General features: G+C 45.6%; 1 protein-coding gene across 10 annotated transcripts in view; it reads right to left on the bottom strand.

Moving 5' to 3' along the window:
• Nucleotides 1-16887, bottom strand: part of BCORL1 (BCL6 corepressor like 1) — a 1509155-nt gene extending 1492268 nt beyond the window's left edge. For 2 of the 10 annotated variants that reach the window (XM_069612966.1, XM_069612968.1), the window contains exons 1-2: nucleotides 7011-7208; nucleotides 2059-2210 (exon numbers count right to left, since the gene is read on the bottom strand). In XM_069612966.1, the coding sequence (XP_069469067.1) occupies nucleotides 2059-2134 (76 nt within the window). In that variant the 5' untranslated portion in view covers nucleotides 2135-2210; nucleotides 7011-7208. Of the gene's footprint in view, nucleotides 1-1796; nucleotides 2034-2058; nucleotides 2211-6404; nucleotides 6823-7010; nucleotides 7209-16212; nucleotides 16397-16735 lie in introns of those variants that run through there. The other 8 variants (XM_069612962.1, XM_069612963.1, XM_069612961.1 and 5 more) reach the window with 8 other exon arrangements.
• Between the last annotated feature and the right edge of the window lie 6014 nt (nucleotides 16888-22901).

Below are 22901 nucleotides of genomic sequence, written 5' to 3' on the forward strand. Positions count from 1 at the left end.
CCCCATAGGGCATAATGGGAGTGGGGAAGGCGTTAATTACGCCACCGTAAATTACAGTGGCGTAATTAACTCCATGGTCCCTTAGCGCCATGGATTTTAACACCTGCTAAAAGCAGGTGTTAAATCCGCCATGGCGCTAAGGGACCGCGTACTCAGGCGGTAAGGGTCGGCGCCGTTTACGGCGCCGTAAACCCCTTACCGCCTGAGTTGTAATGAGGGCCAATATCAGAAGGCGTAAACATTCTGCTAATTTACAGTTGAACATATGGATTTTTCTTCAAAGATAACAGTGGCAACTTAATTTCGGCCTTGATATATTTCGATGTACATGGCTTAGCCTTCCTCAGAGCACAGAAAACATGTAGGCGATAGGTGCTGTTTTGTAGGTGATTTTTGCCACCTACAATACACAAACTGATTAAAGTGCTGGCTATGCTCCAATTTGATGAACAACGTTTTAAACCGAACATGAGATGTTAAGCTAGTGATCTATGGAACGACATTTTTTCTTAAGATTTTCTCATATATTGATACATTTCATGTATTTTGAACAAGGAGTGATGACCAGTAAAGATGGTGTCGCCTTAAGTGCAAATAGAGGGCCGTTGAAGACCCAAAAGTTACAAATACAGAGCAACTAATTATTAGTAGGCTTTTTATACTGCGACAGCTTGCCACTGTAGTAGTCTTAAAGTGTATAAACATCGTCCAAATACAAATAAAGTGCCAGAATGCATTCTGCATGATACTTGTATATAGTGGTCAAGCATTCACTGCATGAAGAAGTCATGGCTTCAAAGTTAAAACATGAACTCTAGTGCAATGCTTATGGACCCGTTTCTGGGCCCCACCACGGATTCAATAACACTTGTGGACAGTGGCATTGTTCCTAGGCCATACTGTTAGCTCCGTTAAAATCCCTATACACTTGCCACTGCTTTGGAATCTAGTTAGTCTCCATAGCAATGCTGGAATGGCCTCACACCGGTCCTGGGTCGCTAGAATAGTATTTATTGTAGTCCTAATCATGGGCTCCAGCACAGACTACTGCAAAGCATGAAACTATCCTAGATATATGCACTCTCCAACTTGTCAAATCGTAATACAAATTTAGAAGAGGGTGAGTTAAATTGGCTAAGAAGCTGCATAGAATGTAAAGGTGTTATCGGGCCCTAGTACAAGTTGAACATTGTGAAGCAAAACACAGATACATGGTCATAACTTTAGATTTCCTGCGAGAAGCTAAAAGCAGTTCCTGGCCATTAAGCATCACATATAATGCAGGAGTTACCTCTGGGAAACAATGAGCAAGTACAAAGAATGAAGCAATATTAACTTCCACTTGAGATGTAAACTATAACTCGGTCCATTACATATGTGTGATTACTGTCTTCAAGTTATAAGGAATGCCTAACGGGAAGTCAAAATGAGCTCTTGTGGCCGTTGGTGTCAAGCACACTAAGCTCATAGGCTACAAGAACTAAATAGATTCAAATAATGTCGATCTCTGCATTTCTGGGAATACTACAGTGTGGGCATGTCAAGGCTAAGCATGTCAAACCCAAGAATAATATGCACTTGACAACAAGCACTAAGGTCTGCCCCAATCTCTCAAAAGAGATAACCAGGAACAGTGCATGCTACCAATCACTGGTAGCAGTCACTGAAGTTGAGAAACACTTTTAAAAGCACTATAAAAAAAGACTTCTGCGTTTCAAATGGTCAACCCTGTCCGTCTATCTACACTCAGAGGCATTGTAGAAATTTAAAAAATAACGGTAGATGCAATTACTCACCTTCGAGGTTTATGATTCCCTGGATAATGAGTGTACACATTTAAGCAGTTGAAAGGAGCTGTTCTTTCGCAAGTTTGACACAAGTCAGGTGGTGTTCAGCAGTCTGCAAAGGGGAGTGGGGGTTTGCTGGATGATCTGGGGTCTAGTAGTGGCCGACTGGGACATGATTCAGCGGTTTCTCAGAGAGAGAATTTGATAAAGGAGGCTGAATTGGTGCTCCAAAACCTGCCGTGCTGCACAGTAAAAATGCCAATGGCCTCACCTGTCCTCGTTGATGCCGCACATCCGGAAGTGGTCCAATTATGCACCCCGTTGTACAGCTGTGCTGCGGATATCATGACAGATTTGCACTTCTATGAACCCATCAGTTTTCCACGGGCCCCACAGATCAACGTCAAAACATGGCAATTCCAACTGGTGGGGGGAAATAACAGAACATTGAATTATTTTCAAATGAAGGATACTCCATTTCATGAAAATAAAAAAGACACGATCAATCCAGTAAGTTAAACACTTCCTGATAAGGGAGAGGCAATGATGAGTATGCATATCAAATAGTGTAAACTGCTCTTAGCTGGAAAAAACGGATAGCGGAGATAACATTGTTCCAGTGAAGGAGTGTACATTTTGGAATATACAGAAAATTGCGAAAATGATTTAGTGGTATTAAAGAACACAAAACACGGAAACGATGAGTTAATAACAAAAAAAAATGCATTTCTTCGTTTAGGTTCCGAAAGGAATGCACTGTGAACACTGTCATGTTCTGTGTGGAAGTTTAGAAGCTGCAGCTACACATGCATGTTTGATTAGTATAAATCTAAACTAGGACGACCTATAGGGCAATGCCCTAAACAAAAACAAAAAGCTAGTGTGGGCCAGTTTTTTTGGGTCAAATTGGGCCACTTTTTTGGCCCATGTGGGCAAGTTTGATAAGTTACTTCACCATGCGGCTAGTAGTTTTTACCAGTATTACTAATTAAATATTCTTTAAGATGCATAATTTACATCACATTTTAATCAAAAACCTCCCTATTAGGTATAACTCAAACAGTCGGTCACAAAAGGAATTGTCATTTGCAACTGTGGCCCACTTTTTCATCGGGGTCCGAGACACTTGTATGCCCCAGTCCAACCCTGATCTAACACCAATTAAATAACACGGCATCGTGGGCGGGCAGGCAGGTCGATCGATTGTGCCCAAAGCATGGCCTACCCTTGAATGTACTCGCAATGAGCGATACTGGAAAGTAAGGGTGATGGTTTGTTTACATGTTCGGCACCAAAATGGGTGCCAATATCTTAGACGGCAGGGGGTGGGGTGGCAGGCGGACGGCTCCTCGGGGGCGAGGGGGGGCTGAAAAGCCCCAATGGTGGGTGGAGCCGAGCTCTAGGGCTTGTGGTCAGCCCAATGGCAAATGGTAGTGCCTGTGGAGGCCAGCTGAGATAGGGAGTAGTGGTGTGGGATTGTTACAGGCCATGGGGGTTTCTCTGGGAGGGAGAGCTCTCGGCGAATGACCGATGTGCGCTGTGAGAGGACAAGTTGTGCTGACAGGCGTGCCTGGGTAGCCCTCTCAGCTGCTGCCGGCGCTGCACTCGAAGCTCCAGAGCCGGCCTCACCGGCCCGGGTGTCGGGTGTCATCGCCCATCCCACATAGTACAACCCCTGGCCCGAGAAGGTGCCGCCCCCAGCTCCACCCGAAGTAGCACAGCTCATGAGACTGTTTACAGCGAGGCTCCCGGAGCATGGTAGAGACGGGAAACCTCACATGAATGGTGTGCCTCACAGCGTTTCCCACGAGACATCACGCCGACACGTTGTTCCAAAACATATTCTCACTCCAGCACAAGGTCCAGAAACCTAAACACAGCTATAGTGCCACCCCAACTCCGCCCCATACTTTTACAAGTGCAAACCGTGGCTCCATCTGAAGAACGGACGTAAACCGCCCCTCTCGTTTACCTGCACACATCACATTCGAAGGAACACCGTTAATCGCCCGCCATGGTTACAATTACCCCAAATGGGTCTCTACTATCTACAGTTTGCTCTTCCGCCGGCCTCTCGAACAAAGTCTGCTTCTTCATTCCTAAGGACGGCTCTCCACTATCCCAACACGGCTCCATCACCCCAAAACGTTTACCTTAAAGAGCAGCTTATAACCGGCACCGAAAATGCTACTACCGTCTCCTCAAAAAGAGGAGGAGTTGAAACTGCCACGCTGATTCTCCCGGACCTAGATCATACGCTTTAAAAATACACCTGTCACCAAAGCAAGGCTCCTTTAGCCTGCTCCGAGAAAACTACTAGAGTGTGGCCAACAAAGCACAGCTCTTCTACCGCTCCGGCATAGTTCTAGCACTTTAAAAACGTCCCATCCTCACCCCAACAAGGATCGGTAGCCATATAATCTGAGGTGAAACAGAACAGTTGATTAATGTATCCACTGAAACGTTCCTGTGTTGCCTAAGGGCCAAGGGCAGACTGAGAACCAAAAATGCCCCAGGAAATTGCTATCAAATTCAGGGAGCAAATCCAACACCTCCATGTACGGTTTGGGGGATTCTCCCAATAGCAACTTTGAAAAAAATGGTGGATTTACAGTGCATTTGTCCCTTTAATGATTAAAAAGTAGTAAGACAGAACAAAAACCAGACATAAAATGTGTTAAGAGCGAGGAATAATATACTGGAAGCTTCATAACAAACTTAACAGAAAACCAGGGTACCCACGTATGAGGCCTATGGCGCAGAGGCCCAGTGTGAAGTCACCCAAGTTCCCTGTAGGACAGTCCACCACTGCTAAACGGCATGGGTTCGAACACTGAAACTTCCCTCAAGTGTCATACTTCTAATAAAACGTATATTACTGAGACAACATGGCAAAGGGTGATATCTAGATAATGTGGCATGTGTAAAATGCTGAACTGCCATCAGTGTGGCATCAACACAGTGGGGTTTTACAAAAAACACTGCTGCTACAGAACAAGGTACCATAGTCAGAAGGTTGCCTTACATTAACAACCAGTACATAAAAAGCAAATTATAGTAAGGTTTGGATCCTTTATACCTGAATCGTGGCTCAGTCATCCGACTGGCTCGGCCATTACCAAATAAGCAGACTAGCACCATTCACACGCTCTATCATCCTTTGACATTGGGCCCATCTTTTACAAAGTCAATAAATTAAGAAACAAACTTCGGAAGTGCCAGCTATTAGAGCTTATATGTGGTAGGATTCTTCCATGAAGCCCTATATGGAGAATTTGACTTTCTGCCACGTACTCGCTATTACCTAAGACAATTGCAGCAAGCTAGACTTAAAGATGGCATTATCATATACCACAGCGCTACCAACAACACTGATCCCTGGAAAACTCAGCAGGTCATCTCCTGCCTGCTTGATGTAACACTTCATCCACCACTAAAACGAATGTAAACATTAATAACTGATTTTGCGGGCATCTTGGTATCACGCGATAATATGTACATGGGTATCAACCCCAATAACATGATCCCTGGATCTTTCCCCCCCCCCCAAACACGTCTGTCACACTTAACAAAGACACCCATCACCCATAATCGGCTGTTGCCACTCATTACAAAATTAACACCCAAAGCATGGTCTACCCATCTCCATCACCCCCACAAGTCCATGTTATAGCATTCGTCCTCTCCAACAACTCTATTGTAATTTCGTCTCTGCTGACAATGCTACAGCACAAACAATGCTGCCTGACTACATTGGTACAGTTTCTACAAGTAAAAGCATTTTGTTTCCCCAACAGAAACATGACCAAACTAGAGCAGTGCGTTTTCAGTATCTTAATCACCAATGCATCAGTTTATTACAATTGGCATGGCTCTACCACACATATTAATCACCCATGGACACACATCTTTTTTACAATCTCTCTCTTGGGGGATATCAGATTGTCAAATCACCACCACGAGTTGGGGGTGCCAATTACACCAGCAAAAACTTCAACCAGCACGACTTGTTCACCATATGCAGGTACTAATTCCCATCACAAGGGAAATCCGAACAAGGGTATTCACTTTCCAACATGGTGTTTTCTCACTCCTAACACTGAGCTTCTCCATTAGTAACCCTACCAAGGATGTTACCTCTTCCATGCTAAACCCCAGAAGCGACATCCAACAACATGCCCCAACTTGCCAGTTCCTCCCCTAAAACTACATAGCATGGAGTAGAAGTCTGCAACCTTTGGCTCTCCAGATAGGTTTGGCTATAAAACGATTTAGTCCTAGTTAGCATAATCAATGGTGAAGGATAATGGTAGTCATATTCCAAAACATCTGGACAGCCACATGTTGTAGAACCCTAGCATAGGGATTCCTGTTCTAAAGCGGGACAAACACCATATTAGCTGCTCAGTTCACCACTAAACGATTACTTCCCAACATGGAATAAATCAGAAACACCCTCTCATCACGGACTTTCTACCCAAAAAACGGTCCGGCCTCCGTTTGATTTGAATCGCCAGACAGCATGTTTTGTCGACCGTAACATGACTCCTTGACAGGGTACTCTTACTAAAATGGGGTCCTAACATTTTACTTACCTCGCCGATTTAATTTACTTACCTCACAACACGGCCATAGGTACTGGCATGGCTCCAAGTGGCCCCAGTTATCGAACACACCCACGATCTCTGTCCTCACATCAGTGATGTAGGTCCTACCAGGACCAGCCCATCTGCTGTGGGTTCAAGCAGCCATCGATCTCCATCTACCCAGGTACCACGCCGGGAATGTCTTTTCTCCTGTGCCCCCTTCCTGGGTCTGACCGCCCACCTCGAGGGGCAATCCTGTACCCGCATTCGCCGCCCCCTCACGGACAGTCAGTGACTTGGCTGGATGGTGAGCCTTCTCCTGCATAGGTCTAGATTCCCACACGGCTACGCCCCCGCAGGTAAGGCATGGGTGTGCTACCATGTACGGGACCCCTACATCCCTCTAAAGGGGTGGCAACTCCGGGAGGTGAGCACATCGTCCCCGTCCGTCTCCATAGGGACCCCAGCCCGGAAGCAGGGCAAGGATCGGAGGGGACGACAGGCAGAGTTTTCCGGCGCAGATGGAGAGTAATGTAGATGTTGCTAGCGGTTCTGGAGAACAAGTGGGGGCACCCTTTATGAGGCCCCCGCACTCCATGGGTGCGGAGAGGGTGTCGAGAGGGGCGGGGATACGCACCTGTGCCCAGCGCTTCTACCGGTCCCCGGGGGCGCCCAGGCACCGTACGGAGGGCCGCTACCAGCGGCGGGTGGACTGCGGGGGTGTTCGGGGGCCGAGGCACTGCGGGTCGGACGCCGCCGCTGCGAGAAGAGCTTCGCGGAGACACTGGGAAACAGCAGCGAAGCAGCCGAGAGAGTGCGAGAGCCGCCCCTGATCGCTGCCGGGAAGCGTAGTCCAGCACTCACAGTGGCTAACAGCGCGTGCCAGGGAGAGCTGCGCGCGGACTACGAGCCCCGGCATGCCTCCGGGCCAGTAGCTCAGACATACACACACACACACACACACACACACGGGGGAGGAGAGGACAGGGCATCGCGGCCGATGCTGCACGGGCGCAGGGGGAAGGAAACTCCGAGCAGCACAACAAGGGGCTGTGAGAGGGAAGAAAGGCCCTGGCTGGTTCTCCAGGATAGTTCCACTACCTTACATCGGTTTATTAATACTTCTCCCATGAGAAGACTTAATATTGAACTACGCCGGCGTATTAATACTCCCCTTTGTAGTGGGAATAGTACTGCTTTGCATTTGTAATAGTACGATTACTCCAATCAAGTATCATTAAAACCGTTCAGAGTGGAGTTTGTAATACCACCCTAAATCAGGATATGAAAATGGCCCCTCTTACACTGCGTTATCAATATTGATACCTCTCAAAAAGGGGGTTAATACTGCTGTAACCGGTGGTATACCTTACATAGTTGGATAATTAAAGCAGCTCCTCTCGAGGTGTTACAAATGGGTGCCGCTGCGACAGTACTAGCCATCAGGATATCTATCACTACTGCTGCCCACCTGAGTATCAAGTGCGTTTACCGATGCGGTATCAATACTTTTCGCCACTAGTGTATGGGTAAGGCTCTCTACTGTGGTTATCGATACACCTCTCCATCGGAATACACATGATGCGAGTACACCCGCTCGTAAATACTCATATTCATCGGCTGAAAACAAAATTATTTGCAACCGGGGCACTATTGCTCAGTATTAGGGCATTACTAAGAGCGGCCGTCCATATAGATTTAGCAAAACTCTTGGTCCTGGTCCTATAAAAGTAAATAAGGTGGCAGTGCATGAAGATTTAATATTGCTACACGAGAATAGCTAGCGGGGTAAAACAGCAAGGGGGGGAGAAAGCGGACACAGTCGTTACAAAGAGGCATGGTGCAGTGATAGGGCGAATACCTCAGAGCAAGGCTTTACACATTGGGTAGTTGACACGAGTATTCGAAAGTACTCAGATGTGGCGTTCCCGCCCATACGTGATAGTGCGGACGGAGCTGTGTCCTGCGATATAGGGGTTCATAGCCCTTGATCTGCCCTCGACAAGCTAATCTAGATAGCCCTCGTCCTCCCAGAGACATGCTGCCTGCTCCCGGAGGTGCGCCTCCACCAAGGGGCATTGCCAGTAGTGTTGGCAGACCAGATGACACGGGGCGGAGGTGGCTGGATGGAGTTTGAAACCCCATAACACAGAAAACGCACATATATGCACAAGCAAGTAGAAAAGTCCGCACACAACGGGCGAGGGTCGGGCATAATATTGACAGAAAACAACCTAAACACACTGACTCGACAAGAGGAGTGGTCCTGCAAACTCAGAATCGCCCCATTCCCCCGGGGAAAGGTTTTGCAAAACACACAAATAAAACACAGATTCCAGAGGGTGAAATGGTATCGTGCAAATCCACAGACACATAAGTGGACTGGCCTATATAGGGATATTTCCAGGTAGGCCTCGGCACCCTGGGCCTCGTGTGTGGTAACCTATTTTATTTCCAAATGTTCTCATAGGAAGATGTTTGGGATTGCTGAAAATGTGTAATAGGGGGCCACTTTGAACATTATTTCCAGGGCCTCTTTTTGTCCCAGTCCACCCCGCCACAGACACACAATGCCCTCCCAGGCAGACGACCTGGAACCTACAGTGGAAGACGCACATACGCACAGCTAACAGACCCCCTCCCCCTTCATGCCCCTCAAAGAAGTGGGCCTATCACTGAATTGAAAGCTACAAAACGGGGCAATGGGCCTTGACACTCACGACATTCACGCAAACATATCCACAATCTAAAACAAAAAAGGGAGATAAACGGATTCCAGCAATGCAACATAGGACACATTCAAAAATACAACCAGGAAACGGTCGTGCGACCCCAGCTTACAAAACACTCAGGAAGCAGTCGAGCCAAATGACGTCACCAAGCAGACAACGTACAAGCAACCAACCCCGACTTCCACCACTGCAGAGGTCTTCCGAAAAGCTAGCAAAACAGACAGCACTCCGTGGCACGTATTGCGGGGCTGGGTCTAAAACTCACTGCATGCACAACTGAAAACAGGTGTTGCAAACCACAAAGAAATGTGGACAAACGCTCCCAAAAGTACACGCACCATGAAAACATGTACTCTCACATACACATAGAAAAAGCGTATGCATTTACCAATCACGATGATGGTATGTGAGGATAACCATAACACGAGACCATTTGATATACTGTTTTTGAAGTTTGCATATGCCACCAAATGTTCATAGGACGGCACAGAGGGAGAATGGTATCACCGAATCTACCATCAGCATAAAAGCTATTCTGCAACAGCGGTGTCACTGTACCACTGGTACATTTTCTAGCAGGACACCGCTGAGGAGGGTGAAGAGAACAATGCCAGCTGACAGTGGAGGCGCCTCAATGTGAAATAAGTACACGTGGGACCTCTTGACCACTCCTCATATACAATGCCCAGCACTCTTCCTTATCTTGGGGAAAAAGACCTAGTCCTCCAAAAGGCACCCTCTCGGGCAATGGCTAAGCTCTCAAGGATAGGCCCATTTATGGAGATGACTTGGCTGGCAAGAATGTGTGCAATTAGAGGAGAGAGCTGTTGGCCACCACTTCCTGGGGACAGAGGTGGGATGTGGTTTACTAAAACGGGTTTGGAAGGGGCATTCTGTATGCACAATTTAAAGAAACACATAACGCACTGCCTAACACAACAGCACAATTAAAAACTGAACAACTTGCACAGACTTAATAGACACAATAGACTGCACATCCACAGCCACAAACAACTGTAGTGATATAACTGATGAACCCATATGCATGCATCATTGTTGGCCGACCCCGAACTCTCACCCGAAACATTTTGTCAAGTGTTGGCAATAAAAGGCCGTAGGATTTTATTGTACAGATATGGTTATGGAGATAACAATAATCACATATCATAATAAGATCATACTTTTGGGCACCGGGTCCTGATGTTACCCCCTCTGGCCCTTGCTGCCTTCTAATGTCCCACGACTCTTTGTGGACACTGTACAGTGCCCTGTACTTCTTTTCCTTTGTTCTTCTCCCTTATTTTAGGGTGGGAGGGTTTTGTGGTAAAGAAGCAAATTGTGGAAGACGCTGAGTGAACAGCGAACCTCCTGTTAGTTTGGGTCCCCGTTCAGGGTCCAAAAACCGATTGTGTTTTCTTAGAGCATTCTGCTCTTATTTATATGACCCAGGAGAACCCTGGGTCTTTAATGTGTATACTAGTGGGGGCTGTGCGCCAGCCCCCAGCCGGATAGGCGACATGTCTGGCCCCCAGAGGAGGGGACAGGTCTTTGAACCTGGGCCCTGCCCGACTGTTGGTTTTCCTTAGGTGCTTAGCACCTTGTTGCTTGGAGGAAAGGTGAGGCGATTGTTCACACTTCACCCTTCCTCGGCTTTTTGTGACAGATACTGTGTGTCTCTGCAGCTTGTGGGGGAAGAGGAGCAGGCTTGGGGGGCGGGAGCTGCCCCTCTCCTGGCCTGCCGAATGGTAACATCAATTACCCAGCCTCGCCTTGGGCGGCCCTGCGGCATTGCCCAATATGTAAAATCATGTCATGGCGTCAACCCATTACCTAAAGAGGCACAACATGCACTGAGTTACAAGAACAGTCTGTTAATCAAACTAAAGGGCTCCAACCCGAACAGCCTGCATAGCCACACCCTGCAATTGCCACCTTCAGGGCCTAAACTGCAGACCAGGCAATATCCTTCACAACCACAGTCAAAATTATTAATAATTAGAGGGTGCACAGCTTTCAAAGTCGCACCCTCCACAATCACAATCGCTACAACGTGCAGAGCATGTCCAACTATAACCTACATATTACAAAATGTAGACCACAACCTACATAGTGGCAGAGAACACTTGAAATGCCACAAAGAAACATTGCGATAGACATATCCAGCACATGCCATGCTGCCAGAATCACAGACTACAAAGTAATGGTCTGTACATCGATTATCTATCCACTTCCAAGGAGGGCGATGTAAGGGGTTTTTCTCTGGGTGTGTCCATTGATTTCAAAAGGAGATAGGGAAAACAAATTGAAAGGTCAAATTTTGCTGTGTGACTGACCCCCTACGATGGGTGACACCCCACAGATGGAGTAAAAAGGTTATGCTGTCTTACAATACATCATTCAGAACGACAATCTGCACAAATAATCACATCTTGAACAGCCACAACCTGCTCAGTCAATGTAGCCGAATGCAACTTGAACACGTCTACAAGCTACACAACCATTGCAAAAGCCTGCAAAGCAACCCAAAGCAGAAAATCGTCTCTGGAGAAAGGAAGGAAAATGGCCCATTTGAGCCTTGGAAGAAGTTGCCTTAGGACCAAGTATGAACAGATTTGCCTGACCCAGTCTTTAACATAGAACACCCTTGTCTTCCGAGAGCAACCATCCTGGTCTGAGAGACAGCACAATCCCCGTCCGCGAAGAATAAGTAATGGTTTGCTCGTACATCACCCAAAGCATTCCAAATCTGGTGGAAAAACGATATTTCTTCTTAATGCACTTTTTCAAATCACAAAACTAAGTAAAAGTAACAGGCCAAAGTTATATATACTGAGAATAAAGTGCACATGGAGACCAAATGTGTCAAGTTCCGCATTGTACGCTTGGTCTTAAGGGACATTACTGCTGATGCCCAGGGCACAGCACCATATCAAAGGCCTCCACAAACAGAATATGGAGCCTTAGTTAAGTTGGTCCAGAAACGTCAAGGAACCATTGAAGAGGAAAAAAATCTTCCTTTCATAAGTCAAAAGCCTTAGTTGTTTTTATTTTTATTTTTTTTAAAAGGATCAGTCTCAATTGTACTTTAAAATGGCATACTAGTGCCTCAATCATTGTACACTTTCGATGCTGGGATTTACATGCAGTGCGCAATGACCTAGAAGGTCTGCACTGCCAGAAGAGTACTGTGCGAACATTTGCACTGTGCAGAGCATATTCCTGAGGGAATGGCAACAATATCTAGATGCTTTCAGAATAACACGCTCTTGGAGTCCAGGAAGGAGCTTAAGACCTTACTCTTAAGTGATTACCTAGGTGCCAACTCAGATCCTTGCATTCTCACATCACATTGCCCAGATTGGCATCCCCCCGTACCTCATATTACCCTAAACAACAAGTAGTGTTCTGTTGCTTCCTTAAAAGGTTTGCGCTATATAAAACCTCAAAAACAAAAACAGCCTATGTATCACACACACACCCCTCTCAATCAATAGCATCAACATCTGCATTTCTTCTTGGATTAATGTCAAAACGAGCAACGGAAGAGGAGAGGCCTTCAAAGTGGATGTAGTGCAGGTATGCAGTTCCAATGGCAAATGACATGAATCATGTAATTTGATCTGACATTTTACTTCGAGAACCTCCTTCCGTTATATCTTTCCCCACTTCTTACCAGGATTACTCCTAACACAGATGTTTAGAAAAAAAATACAAACAGCGAGTAACTGACGCCCACACACTCTGAAAAGCCTTCTCTCTCTCCTCGTGCAGGGACATTTTACCAGCACCTCAAAGGAATATCAACACCTAGGAGTCTGAGAAGTATCCCCAGCCTAAAATATTCTAAATCAACCACCCCTCAAACAGCCCCTATAGAAAACTCACTCTAGTTGATTTAGATTTCAGGAAAGGCTGCAAATATTGCTATCCATACTGACCAAATTTAGCTTAGCATAATCTTTGAACACCAATTTGGTCATTAGCCTAAAACTGAAAGAATGAAAATAGTCTCATTCAAAAATAGAGTGATCTGCCCAGACCTCGGCCACAGCATGCCTGGTTTTGGAGGGGTTGTATGAAAGAAGAGAAAGAAAACTGCATGTACTTGCCCTTGCTATATCCTAGCCAAGTCATAGGGAGGATTCCAAGTCCTTGTCAATTAGACAGTCAGATCCACCTTCACAAGGATAGCCTCCCTTATTTTTCCTTAGATAATAGCCATCTTCCTTTGTTTCATCTTTGCAGGCTTGGAAAGTTATAATGGCCTCTATGGTGGGTTGACCATCAGTGGACTAAGCTCCAAGTTTTCCAAAACCATGCTGCCTGCTTGATCTTTCACTGGCTAGGTCCAACACTGGACTTCAAAAACGCCACCAGAAAAAGATATCAATTCAAAAGTTTCTGCTTAGTCTACAAATCCACCCACTCACTGCATTTATAAATGGCAGCAAACCCATCACCTAAATCACAAGTCAACACCTGCTTTGCTCCATTTTATGACTACTAGGTCTTGGGGTATGTGCTCCTGCAGTACTGGGAGCTCACCTTTCAACGGGCATTCCTGCGAATGTACTAGACACCTTCAAACACCTGATCTTTCCTAAACTTCAGAAGAACAGCAAGTATTTTTCCAAAGTACACATGCTCTATTTCTCCTCTAGCCCTATCAATTCCAGACGCTGCATCTTGGTGGCGAGTTGGAACTATGTGTATAAATGTAATATAATTGTCATTTGTTTAGCGCCTTTCACCATTAGTATGGTCCCAATGCACTGTAGGTTGAACGCCCTTGGGGGACAGAAGTCCAGGCATGGGAAATTAGTCAGAGAATTCAAGAATAAGTGTTTACATTTTAGCCAATACAAAGGTAGGTAGGGGTAACCAATTACCCACTAGTCACCCATGTCAAGCAGGCAGCTGGATGGGTGCAGAGGTAGTATGGTGTGTATGTGAGACCAGGAGAATCATTAAGTGTACAGCTAGACCACATTTCTATTGTGGGGGATAGCTGCATTCTAATGGCAGAGGTGTTGTGCAAGATGTTTTAGAGTAGTGCATGATAGCAGATGCGTGATGGTGCATGACTGTGCCTTAGGGTATCCATAGGCATGGAGTGATTTGCATACTCGTGTGTCCTGGCTGGTTCTTGGTTGCGTAGATGTGGCTGGAATTAGACATTCATTGTGCGATCGAGAACATGAGATCACAAAGAAATTAGTCCAGCATACCAAGACCAACTAAGAAAAGAGAAGTTGGAACACATGAGAGCCCAGGAAGTGGTCCCTCTCTAGACTGATACAATGCAGAACAGCGCAAGTGTGCACATAAAACGAGAAACGTGGCCTCCCCCATAAGACATGGACCAGGCTGGGAAGGAATCGAGAAATGGTTGGTGCACGTTAAGTTATGCATACACCACAGACACACTACCAAAAATACTTTATACTTGAATTATTTCTGCACCCTTGTTTTGTTCTTCTATGTGCAAATAAAGTAATCTGTATGTTTAAAATATATATCTCTAAAGCATGAAAGGTCTGCTGGACAAAACTTTTGATAAAAAGGAGCTCCATGAACACTTTAATATTGCCCCCGTCCATCTATCGACCTCGCCTCAGTTTTAGTCAGTCCCGTCAACTCCCATCGAAGCATAGTCCTCTCCTTTCAGCAGCTACATGTTACTGTGAAGATCGGAGTACTTCTATCGAGCCGGCATAGCGGATACTTTAGGCCAGAGCTCCTTTTGTAGAATTAAGGGATGTGGGTGGGGTATTCCAGTGTCAGATACTCAAACATTGCACAAAGTAATGTGCATGTGGTCACTGACTCAGGCGGAGGGGAGATCCGACAAGGAAGGCAGGTGTACCATTGCAAATCTGCATTTAACCAACAAGAAGATAAGACATACATGTACATTCATGCTTGCTCAGCGAAGATTAATTAGGGGGAAAACGGGCTGATGAAACCGGAATTCGAGAAAAACTTGATACCAGAAAACTGTGACTGGGCACTGCCTATGTTGGTTGTTCGTGCCGATTGAAAGTCGCGACGGAAAGCAGACAGGTGATGTGCACTGACTGGGGAAAGAGGGTCAGTGTAAGGCACAGTGCTGGGGGAATGGTAGAGGGCGTCACTGGCACTACCAGGCAGCAGTGCCATGTTGCCTGAAGGAGGGCATTGTGTACAGACACTCGTAGAGTTTCTCCATTACCAGGGTACCTCTCATACCGAGAGACGGCGTGTGCTGGAGGGATGCTTCACTGGGTTGCACCATCTAAGGGCACTGCCGGAATAAATGAAATTAGGGGAGGCAGTATCTGCGGCTGGGGCACGGCCATATCCTGGCGTCGTGTTGGAAGCCACTGCGGAGGCCTATTATGTGTCTTGCTAATATAGATCTATGAGAGGTGAACAATTTGATAGTCTCTATATAGGGGGCAAATATATGAGAGGGCGCTGGTAGGGACAGCGGTAATGGGCCACTGCTAGTGGCGATTGAGCACTCTCAGGGTCTTCCGGAGTGACAGCGGGTTATATTTGGGGCTGCCAGAGTCTATTTGGGGGCAGTGACAGAGATTACAGGGGTACTGCAGGAGGAGGGACTAGTGGCAGGCAGGGTGCCCTTGGATACAGGACGGGAGTCCGTAGTATTGTATAGCCGTCTACAGTGTAGTGGATTCCGAAGTAGGGGCTACAACGCCCCTCAGATATATACCCCATGCTAGAGTGCATATACGTGGCTTCGCTAGCACTATTCCGCCCCGGTGTTGTGTTGCGGGGCTCAACACAGTATCGTGCAGGGAAGCTTCGTGACCCCGAGGGTGATAGTGTCTCCCGTGGGCAGGCTTCGGGGTCGTCCATCCGCGATCCGACCCAACTTGTTTGGGGGTCGGGGGGAGGGCGTGAGAACAGTCAGGGGCTGCCGTAGTAGTGGGAACTGTAGGCGGGGGCTCCCGGGCGCCGAAGGCTCCGGCTCCCAGCAGGAAGCGCCGACCCTCCTGCCAGCTCTGCCCGGTTATGTGCTCGGGCTCGATTATGTTGACACGCAGTAGTAGTCCCTGCCCCCCTGCTTCTCCCCACAGAGCACTCGGTGGCCCCCGCCATTACCTGACGCCCGGCCCGCCTACCGCTCTGTACGGAGCCGAGGCCGGGGAGAGTGGCGAGGCTGCGCGTCCTCCTGCTCCCGGCCCTGCCGCTCGTTGCGCTTCCTCCTCCGCCGCTCCTCCTCCTCCGGGGGCAGCACGGACAGTACAGACCGGCCCAGGGGCCTCTAATAACAGTGGCAGGACAGACACACCCTGCGCCCAGCGCCTCCTCCGCCACCTACCCGCGACCCCGCAGGGCGCCAGGGGCGGACATGACACCGATAAGAAAACGGCACAACTAGTTCGCTGTGTACCGTCCCGCGTGGGCCGCCGGGCACACGGCGAGCAACCGCGGCAGCCCCTCCACACACACGCCGTAGTGCACGAACCACAGGTTCTTACCGGCTGTACCCCATCCTCTTTCACTGCTCCCGGCCCATAACCGTGTCCCCAATTACAACCAAGCATCCACATTACTACAGTGCTACTGGCGACTCTAAAAAAAATAAATACATCAGGAGAAAAGTGTCTGTATATACACGTACATTTTTTTTACCTGACTGTTCTGCGTGAGAGGGAAGCTTGCACTGCTGCTGGCCGCCGGCCGTTCCTGTACTGCGTGAGGAAAGCTTGCACAACTCACGACTGCTTGTGAGAGGGAAGCTTCTGCTGCCCAGCCTGCCCTTCACGATGTATCTGTTACCTGTGTGAGGGAAGCTTGCGGGGCTGCCCTTCAGAGTGAGAAGGAAGCGTGCACTGCTGTTTTTCTGGCCGTATCTATTCACCCTGCGAGAAAAGACTACACTGTCACTGCATAGGTCTTTTTCTATTTTATTCAAGGGAAGCGTTTACAGTGCCCATGCCGTACTTGTAATCTGAGAGAAGCTTGTGTTGTTGCTGCCCATGCTGTATTGTTGCTGCCCATGCTGTACCTGTTATGTTTGTGTGCCTTAGTGTACGTTTGTAGAGCCGTCGTCTGCGCTGTACCCGTCTTATGTGAAAGGACAGCTTGCACTGCTGCTTCCTCTTGCCGAATGTATTTGTGAAAAGGAAACTGTACTGCTTTTGCCAGTGCTGTACCTATGGTGGCCAGGTTCTCTAACTTCTTGGTTGGGCCCAAGCAGTGATGTGAAATCATCCCCAAATGGTAGGGGAGTAGAAGTGTGTGTGCTTTTTGATCCCGGTGACTTCACAAGAAGGGAAATCACTTAATGAACTACAATAAGTCATTAAAATTAAAATCGTAAGGCAGATAAACTGTACTTTAGGAAAGAGGCACATATTTATTGAAAAAAAACGTGTAGTTAAGTTGAGCAGATTTAGTGCAACAAAAGGCTTGAAATTTCGCGAACGCGAGAAGCCATGACCAACCAGTTTAACCCGGTGCACTCCTGTTGATGTCCCCAACAATGCCATGTCCCCGATAATGTCATTGTGAATCCCTTCTCTTTTAACATGTATGTGCTCATAGGCTCTGCAACATGAACGCACCAAGTTAAACTGGTCATGACTTCCCAGATCTCCTGAATTTCAAGGGTTTTGTTGCGTTAAATCTTATCAACTTAACTACACTTTAACAAATGTTTTTTTCAGTGAATTTCAAGGGTTTTGTTGTACCATAGTTTTTTATGGGCCACTAGACATGGTCTTTTGGGGCCACTAGCCAGGGCTGCATATTTTAAAACACAGCTGTGTCACTAGCCAAGGCATTTGGCCATGGCCACTAACATGTCTTTTGAGGCCACTAGCCAGCTCTAGTCAGTGAGCATGGCCTTTGGCCGCACCAAATGTATACTTTAAAACACTAAAGGGCCAGAGCCTTCAGCCGTGTCCACTGTACATATTCCTGCAATATGTTTCTTTTGGACCCACTAGATGGCCACAGCCTTTGGCCGTGGCCACACTACATGTCTTTTGGGCCCTTGCCAGTGAGCAGGAGCACAGCCTTCGTGTGTGCCCACTGTATACTTTAAAACACTACTGGACCACTAGCCATGGCATTCGGCCATGGCCACATTCCACTCCCCACCTCACTGTAGCTGTAAAAAGATTGTTTGTGTATCAATAATTTTTTTTAAAACAATTGTTGCATTTTTTAAATCTTTTTTCCTGTAACCACAGTAATCCTTGGAATGCACTAAAAATATCCGTGGCTATCTGGACTTTGTACAATCGGACCGTACAAAATGACTGAAAAATGCTACCACCAAAGGTTCGAACAACAAAAGTTCGAACCTTTGGTGGTAGCATTGCAGGTAAGTAAAAAAAAAAAAGGCTGCGGGGCGTCCCCTGCAACGCCCCCCTCACTATACTGTGTGGCATAGTGAGCAGGGTGTTGCGGGGGACACCCCCACAGCACAAACGCAAATAAAAAAATGAAAATAAAAAATAAACTACTAGGGGCTGCAGGGGTGTCCCTTTACTGTATAGTGAGCAGGTGTTGCGGGGGAAACCCCTGCAGCCTCGTAGTATATAAGTGTGTTCGCATGAGAAAGGTGCAAACATTTGGTAGTTCGCACCTTTCTCATGTGAAATTTCCGGCCGCGGCAAAATCGGCCGCTGCCGGATCACTTAGAATCGGCTATCTGTAGGTGTCCGCCATCCGTGAATAACTGCGGCTATCTGTAAAACTGACAACACAAAAATGTTTTCCCTGCCCTCCCAGGCCCTCGCCAAGTGCCCCCTCCCTTTAGCATGCTCCCTCACCCCTCAACTCCCTTTTCTCTCCCCAGCCCTCTCACATTCCCCACAACACTAATGGTTTTGTGTGACACACTTAAATTCCAGATCAGGTTTTGTTTTATAGCTGTGGTTATCCCGCCAAATAACCGCCGCTATGAGAAAATGTTTGTGCTCTGATCTTGGTCTCCAGCCCCCCCAACAATTCCCCAATTTCACATAGGGTCCTCTTTGCCCCTCCCCACCTCTAGCCTGATGCCATTGCATTGTTTCTTCTTCTCCAAATGATATTTGTTCCACTTTTCATTTTTGGCTAGCCACAGTTATTTCCTTAATAACCGCATGGCAGGTTTACATTTCTGAAAGCCTCTATCCTGCAAAGCACCATGGGAGATACTGCTATACTTTTGGGAGAAGGGGGAATCCCCCTCTCTGTCAAATATTTTTAAAACTAATGAACGCAATAACCCTAGGCCTCCACCCAGAAATCGAGTCACTGCTTTGTGCCCAAGTTGTTTCGTACCTGATCTAATTCCGTCCAGCGGTTTTGTCTGTGCACTTGAGCAAAAACGTGATTTTTTTCCCTCTGCAGAGGCATAGACAGGGTAGGGCCTGAGCGGGCAAGGCCCACCCAAAATGTGTAAAGGACCACTCAGCAGCGCTGGGTGGGCATTTACAGACGTTAATATCACTGCGTTGGCCCCAACTACATTAGCTTCAGGCCCCATTTGCGAGACAATTCTGGCTATGCCTCTGCCTCTATGGGGACATGATTGAGGATGAGGCCGAAACAGCGTTATTTTCATAAAAACGTTTTATTTTTTAACAGATATTTCCCCAAATTTCCAGTCTGGGGGACCCATGACAACAATTTTGGTAGCAAAATTTCAGCCAAATCCGATTAGCAATTCCTTAGCAATGCTCAACATAATTATAGTGCAGTGACTGCCACACTATAATGTGCCAAGATGATATAGTCTGGTGAAGTCATGAAGACAGGTTTGTTTTCGGGTTCTACAGTTGATGCAGTAGATTACAGCTCCTCCCATTTTATGTCAACGCTTTCTGCTTAGTTGTCTCCCAGTAGCTAAATTAGTAGTGTGCTTAATAAAGCAGACTTGCAAAAATCAAAGTACATAGTAAATCAACCTGAGAAAGTAACATAATTGTATGAACACGTTAGGCAAAATAAGCCTGATACACAACACAAGGGCAAAAGAGCACAACAGAACACCTGCCTGATTAAATGGTAATCCAGTAAAGTAGTTGTAAGAAAAGACCATCTTGCAGTATCTTGTTTTCCACAGTGCATTGCCTAATGTGAGGAAAGTAAACAGCTGTGTATATGTTAATGAACTTAACATGTTTACCACAAGCATTTGAAAAGTTGACATACTTCAAAATATCATTTAACAGGTGATTAGTGTTGCGTGCTCAAAGAACTACAATAGTGTATATTTAATCATGCAGGTCAATAATGGTATCAGATCTCAATGGGTTGAGGTCTTGATACAAAGAAAAATGTGTGATCTCTAAGTCACAAGTTCAAACCCAGGTAGGGCTCACAGGGACCTTCATCCTCATAATGTAGAGTAATAACATCTAACCCATGACTCCAAGTAGTTCTGGTACCTGTACCGGCAATATTAGTTGGAAGATTGTAATCGAGAAAATAATGAAGTGGGACAGGATACCTGTGTACAATATATTTCCAAACTTTTCTTTATAGATAATAGGATAAATGACATATATAATAGCAGTTGGGAAAGTTGGAGACAAAATTTTCCCTATGAAATGTCAGACATACTTGCGATAGTAAAAAAGATGAAGGCCTCTTTAGCCCCGGGACCAGACGGGCTGGCAAATATTGTTATTAAACGTAACCCAAGAAAATGGGCAGTGTTACTATTCCAATTATTCACGGATATATGGGAGAAAGGCATCATCCCGGACAGTTGGCAGAAAGCTATAGTTGTACCAATTTTTAAAAAAGGGGGACAGAAAGCTCCCCGACAATTACCGCCTATTAGCAATGGTTGCTAGTTGTTGTAAAATGTTCTGCTCACTGTTAGTGGAGAGTATAAACAAATGGAGTAAAGAGAAGGGACTCCTCCCTACTCAACAAACAGGATTCAGAAAAGATTATAGTACACGGGACAACCTAACCATGCTGAATCATATTATCTCTGACACCATGGATAAAAAAGGCACAAGACTATATGTGTGTTATATTGATTACTCTAAGGCATTTGAAAGTGTCGATAGAGACAAACTTTGGAAAAAATGGATGGATAGAAAACTTTGCCCTAGAATTTTACATTTTTTTTAAGGAAATGTATAGCGATACAACTGTTGTCATTAGCCTAGGCAAAGGAGATAGAATCTCCCCGGTAATTAAAACTAATAGGGGCCTTAAAAGTGCTGCGTGACATCACCAGTGTTATATAACCTCTATGTGTCAGATCTATGGGATAGATATGCTACCATAAATAACTTCCCACCAAAAGTAGGAGGCAAGGCTGTTAGTGGCCTAATGTATGCAGACAACACTATATTATTGGATAAAACACCACTGGGACTTCAAAGGATATTAAATGTATTATACCTATATTCCAATGAAAATAACTTAAACATCAATATAAGTAAAATTAAGATAATGGTGTTTGGAGGGTCTAATAGGAAGAAGGAAAAAAACTTTTCGATGGCATATTAACTCTGAAATATTGGAGGTGGTGAATATCTACCCCTATTTGGATATTCCTATCATGAATAATCCCCCCAAGGGATTTTATTATGAAATGGTTGAGTCCAAAGTGACTAAGAAATGGAACATTATAAGAAAGTATATGTCAGGTAGTGGTGGATATTCCGTTGAAGGATACCTCTAAGTATATAAAAGCCGTATCATCCCTGGGGCACTACATGCACTGGAATCAGTGGAGGAAAAATGTATGAACAACTTGAAGGAAAGCTGTAGAGACCTTTGCTGGGCATCTCTGGGTCTACCCCGATAGAGGCTATAAGGTGTGAATTAGGGTTAACTTCTCTGGAAACCTTGTGGAAAATACGTTGCTTTAAACTTTATATAAGGATTGTGATGTGGGAAAGTGAGGAAGAGAATTTAATGAAACTCATTGGCAAAAATATGAATGAGAAAAGAAAACTGAATACTTTTATGACAAGCTTAAAAGATATAACACTCTCTTTCTTTAAAGAAATTAATATGAACCTTCCCACAGATAAAGGGGAAATCAATATGACACTTAAATATCTAAAAAAGAAAGCATTAGTTTGGGATTTTAGTAAAAACCTGACATGCCTCTATAAAAAGAAACAATATGGGGTATATGCCTTGCAAGATATAAAGCCCATAACCCCAAGACGCTGTCTGTTAAAAACTGGAAATAGTTGGTGAGATTTATTATGCAACTCCGATTTAATATTCTCCCATGTAAGGAATACACGGGGCTTGGACGGGGATACCCCAAGAGGAAAGATTGGGCAGACATTGCATTATGGAGATATAATCCATTAGGTATATACTCACTCAGTGTGGAAAACTACAAGAATGGTATTATAAAGGATATGGTAAATGAGTGAGTGAGCTAAGAATGATAACATCAGACCAGTTTTGGTCGACCATTTATGAGGCTGAAACTATGGTATATGTTGGGGTAGCTTTTTATATATAGAAGAGAGCAATCATTTAATGTGTTTTAACGTGTCTTCTTAATGTTTAATATCTTTCTTAAAGACCTCATTTTGAATTTAGGATGTATCTTGCCCTAAAAAATTGAAGGAATAAGACACCTCTTGTATTGAATATATGGAATAATATAAAAGTATACTGTACGTATCAGATGGGAAGGAATTTAATAAGGGCTTTTATCTGATTATTCTGTATACTGTGAATGTTGAGAAATAATGTGAAGTTATGCTTTCTCTTTTAATTCTATCTGTACTTATGTATGAATTTTATTGTGATATAGTGTATAAGGTTTTAATTAACCAATTGCACTTTAAACTGATTTT

The sequence above is a fragment of the Ambystoma mexicanum genome, chromosome 5p (assembly GCF_040938575.1).
Source record: "Ambystoma mexicanum isolate Mex_15411 chromosome 5p, UKY_AmexF1_1, whole genome shotgun sequence".
Lineage (NCBI taxonomy): Eukaryota > Metazoa > Chordata > Amphibia > Caudata > Ambystomatidae > Ambystoma > Ambystoma mexicanum.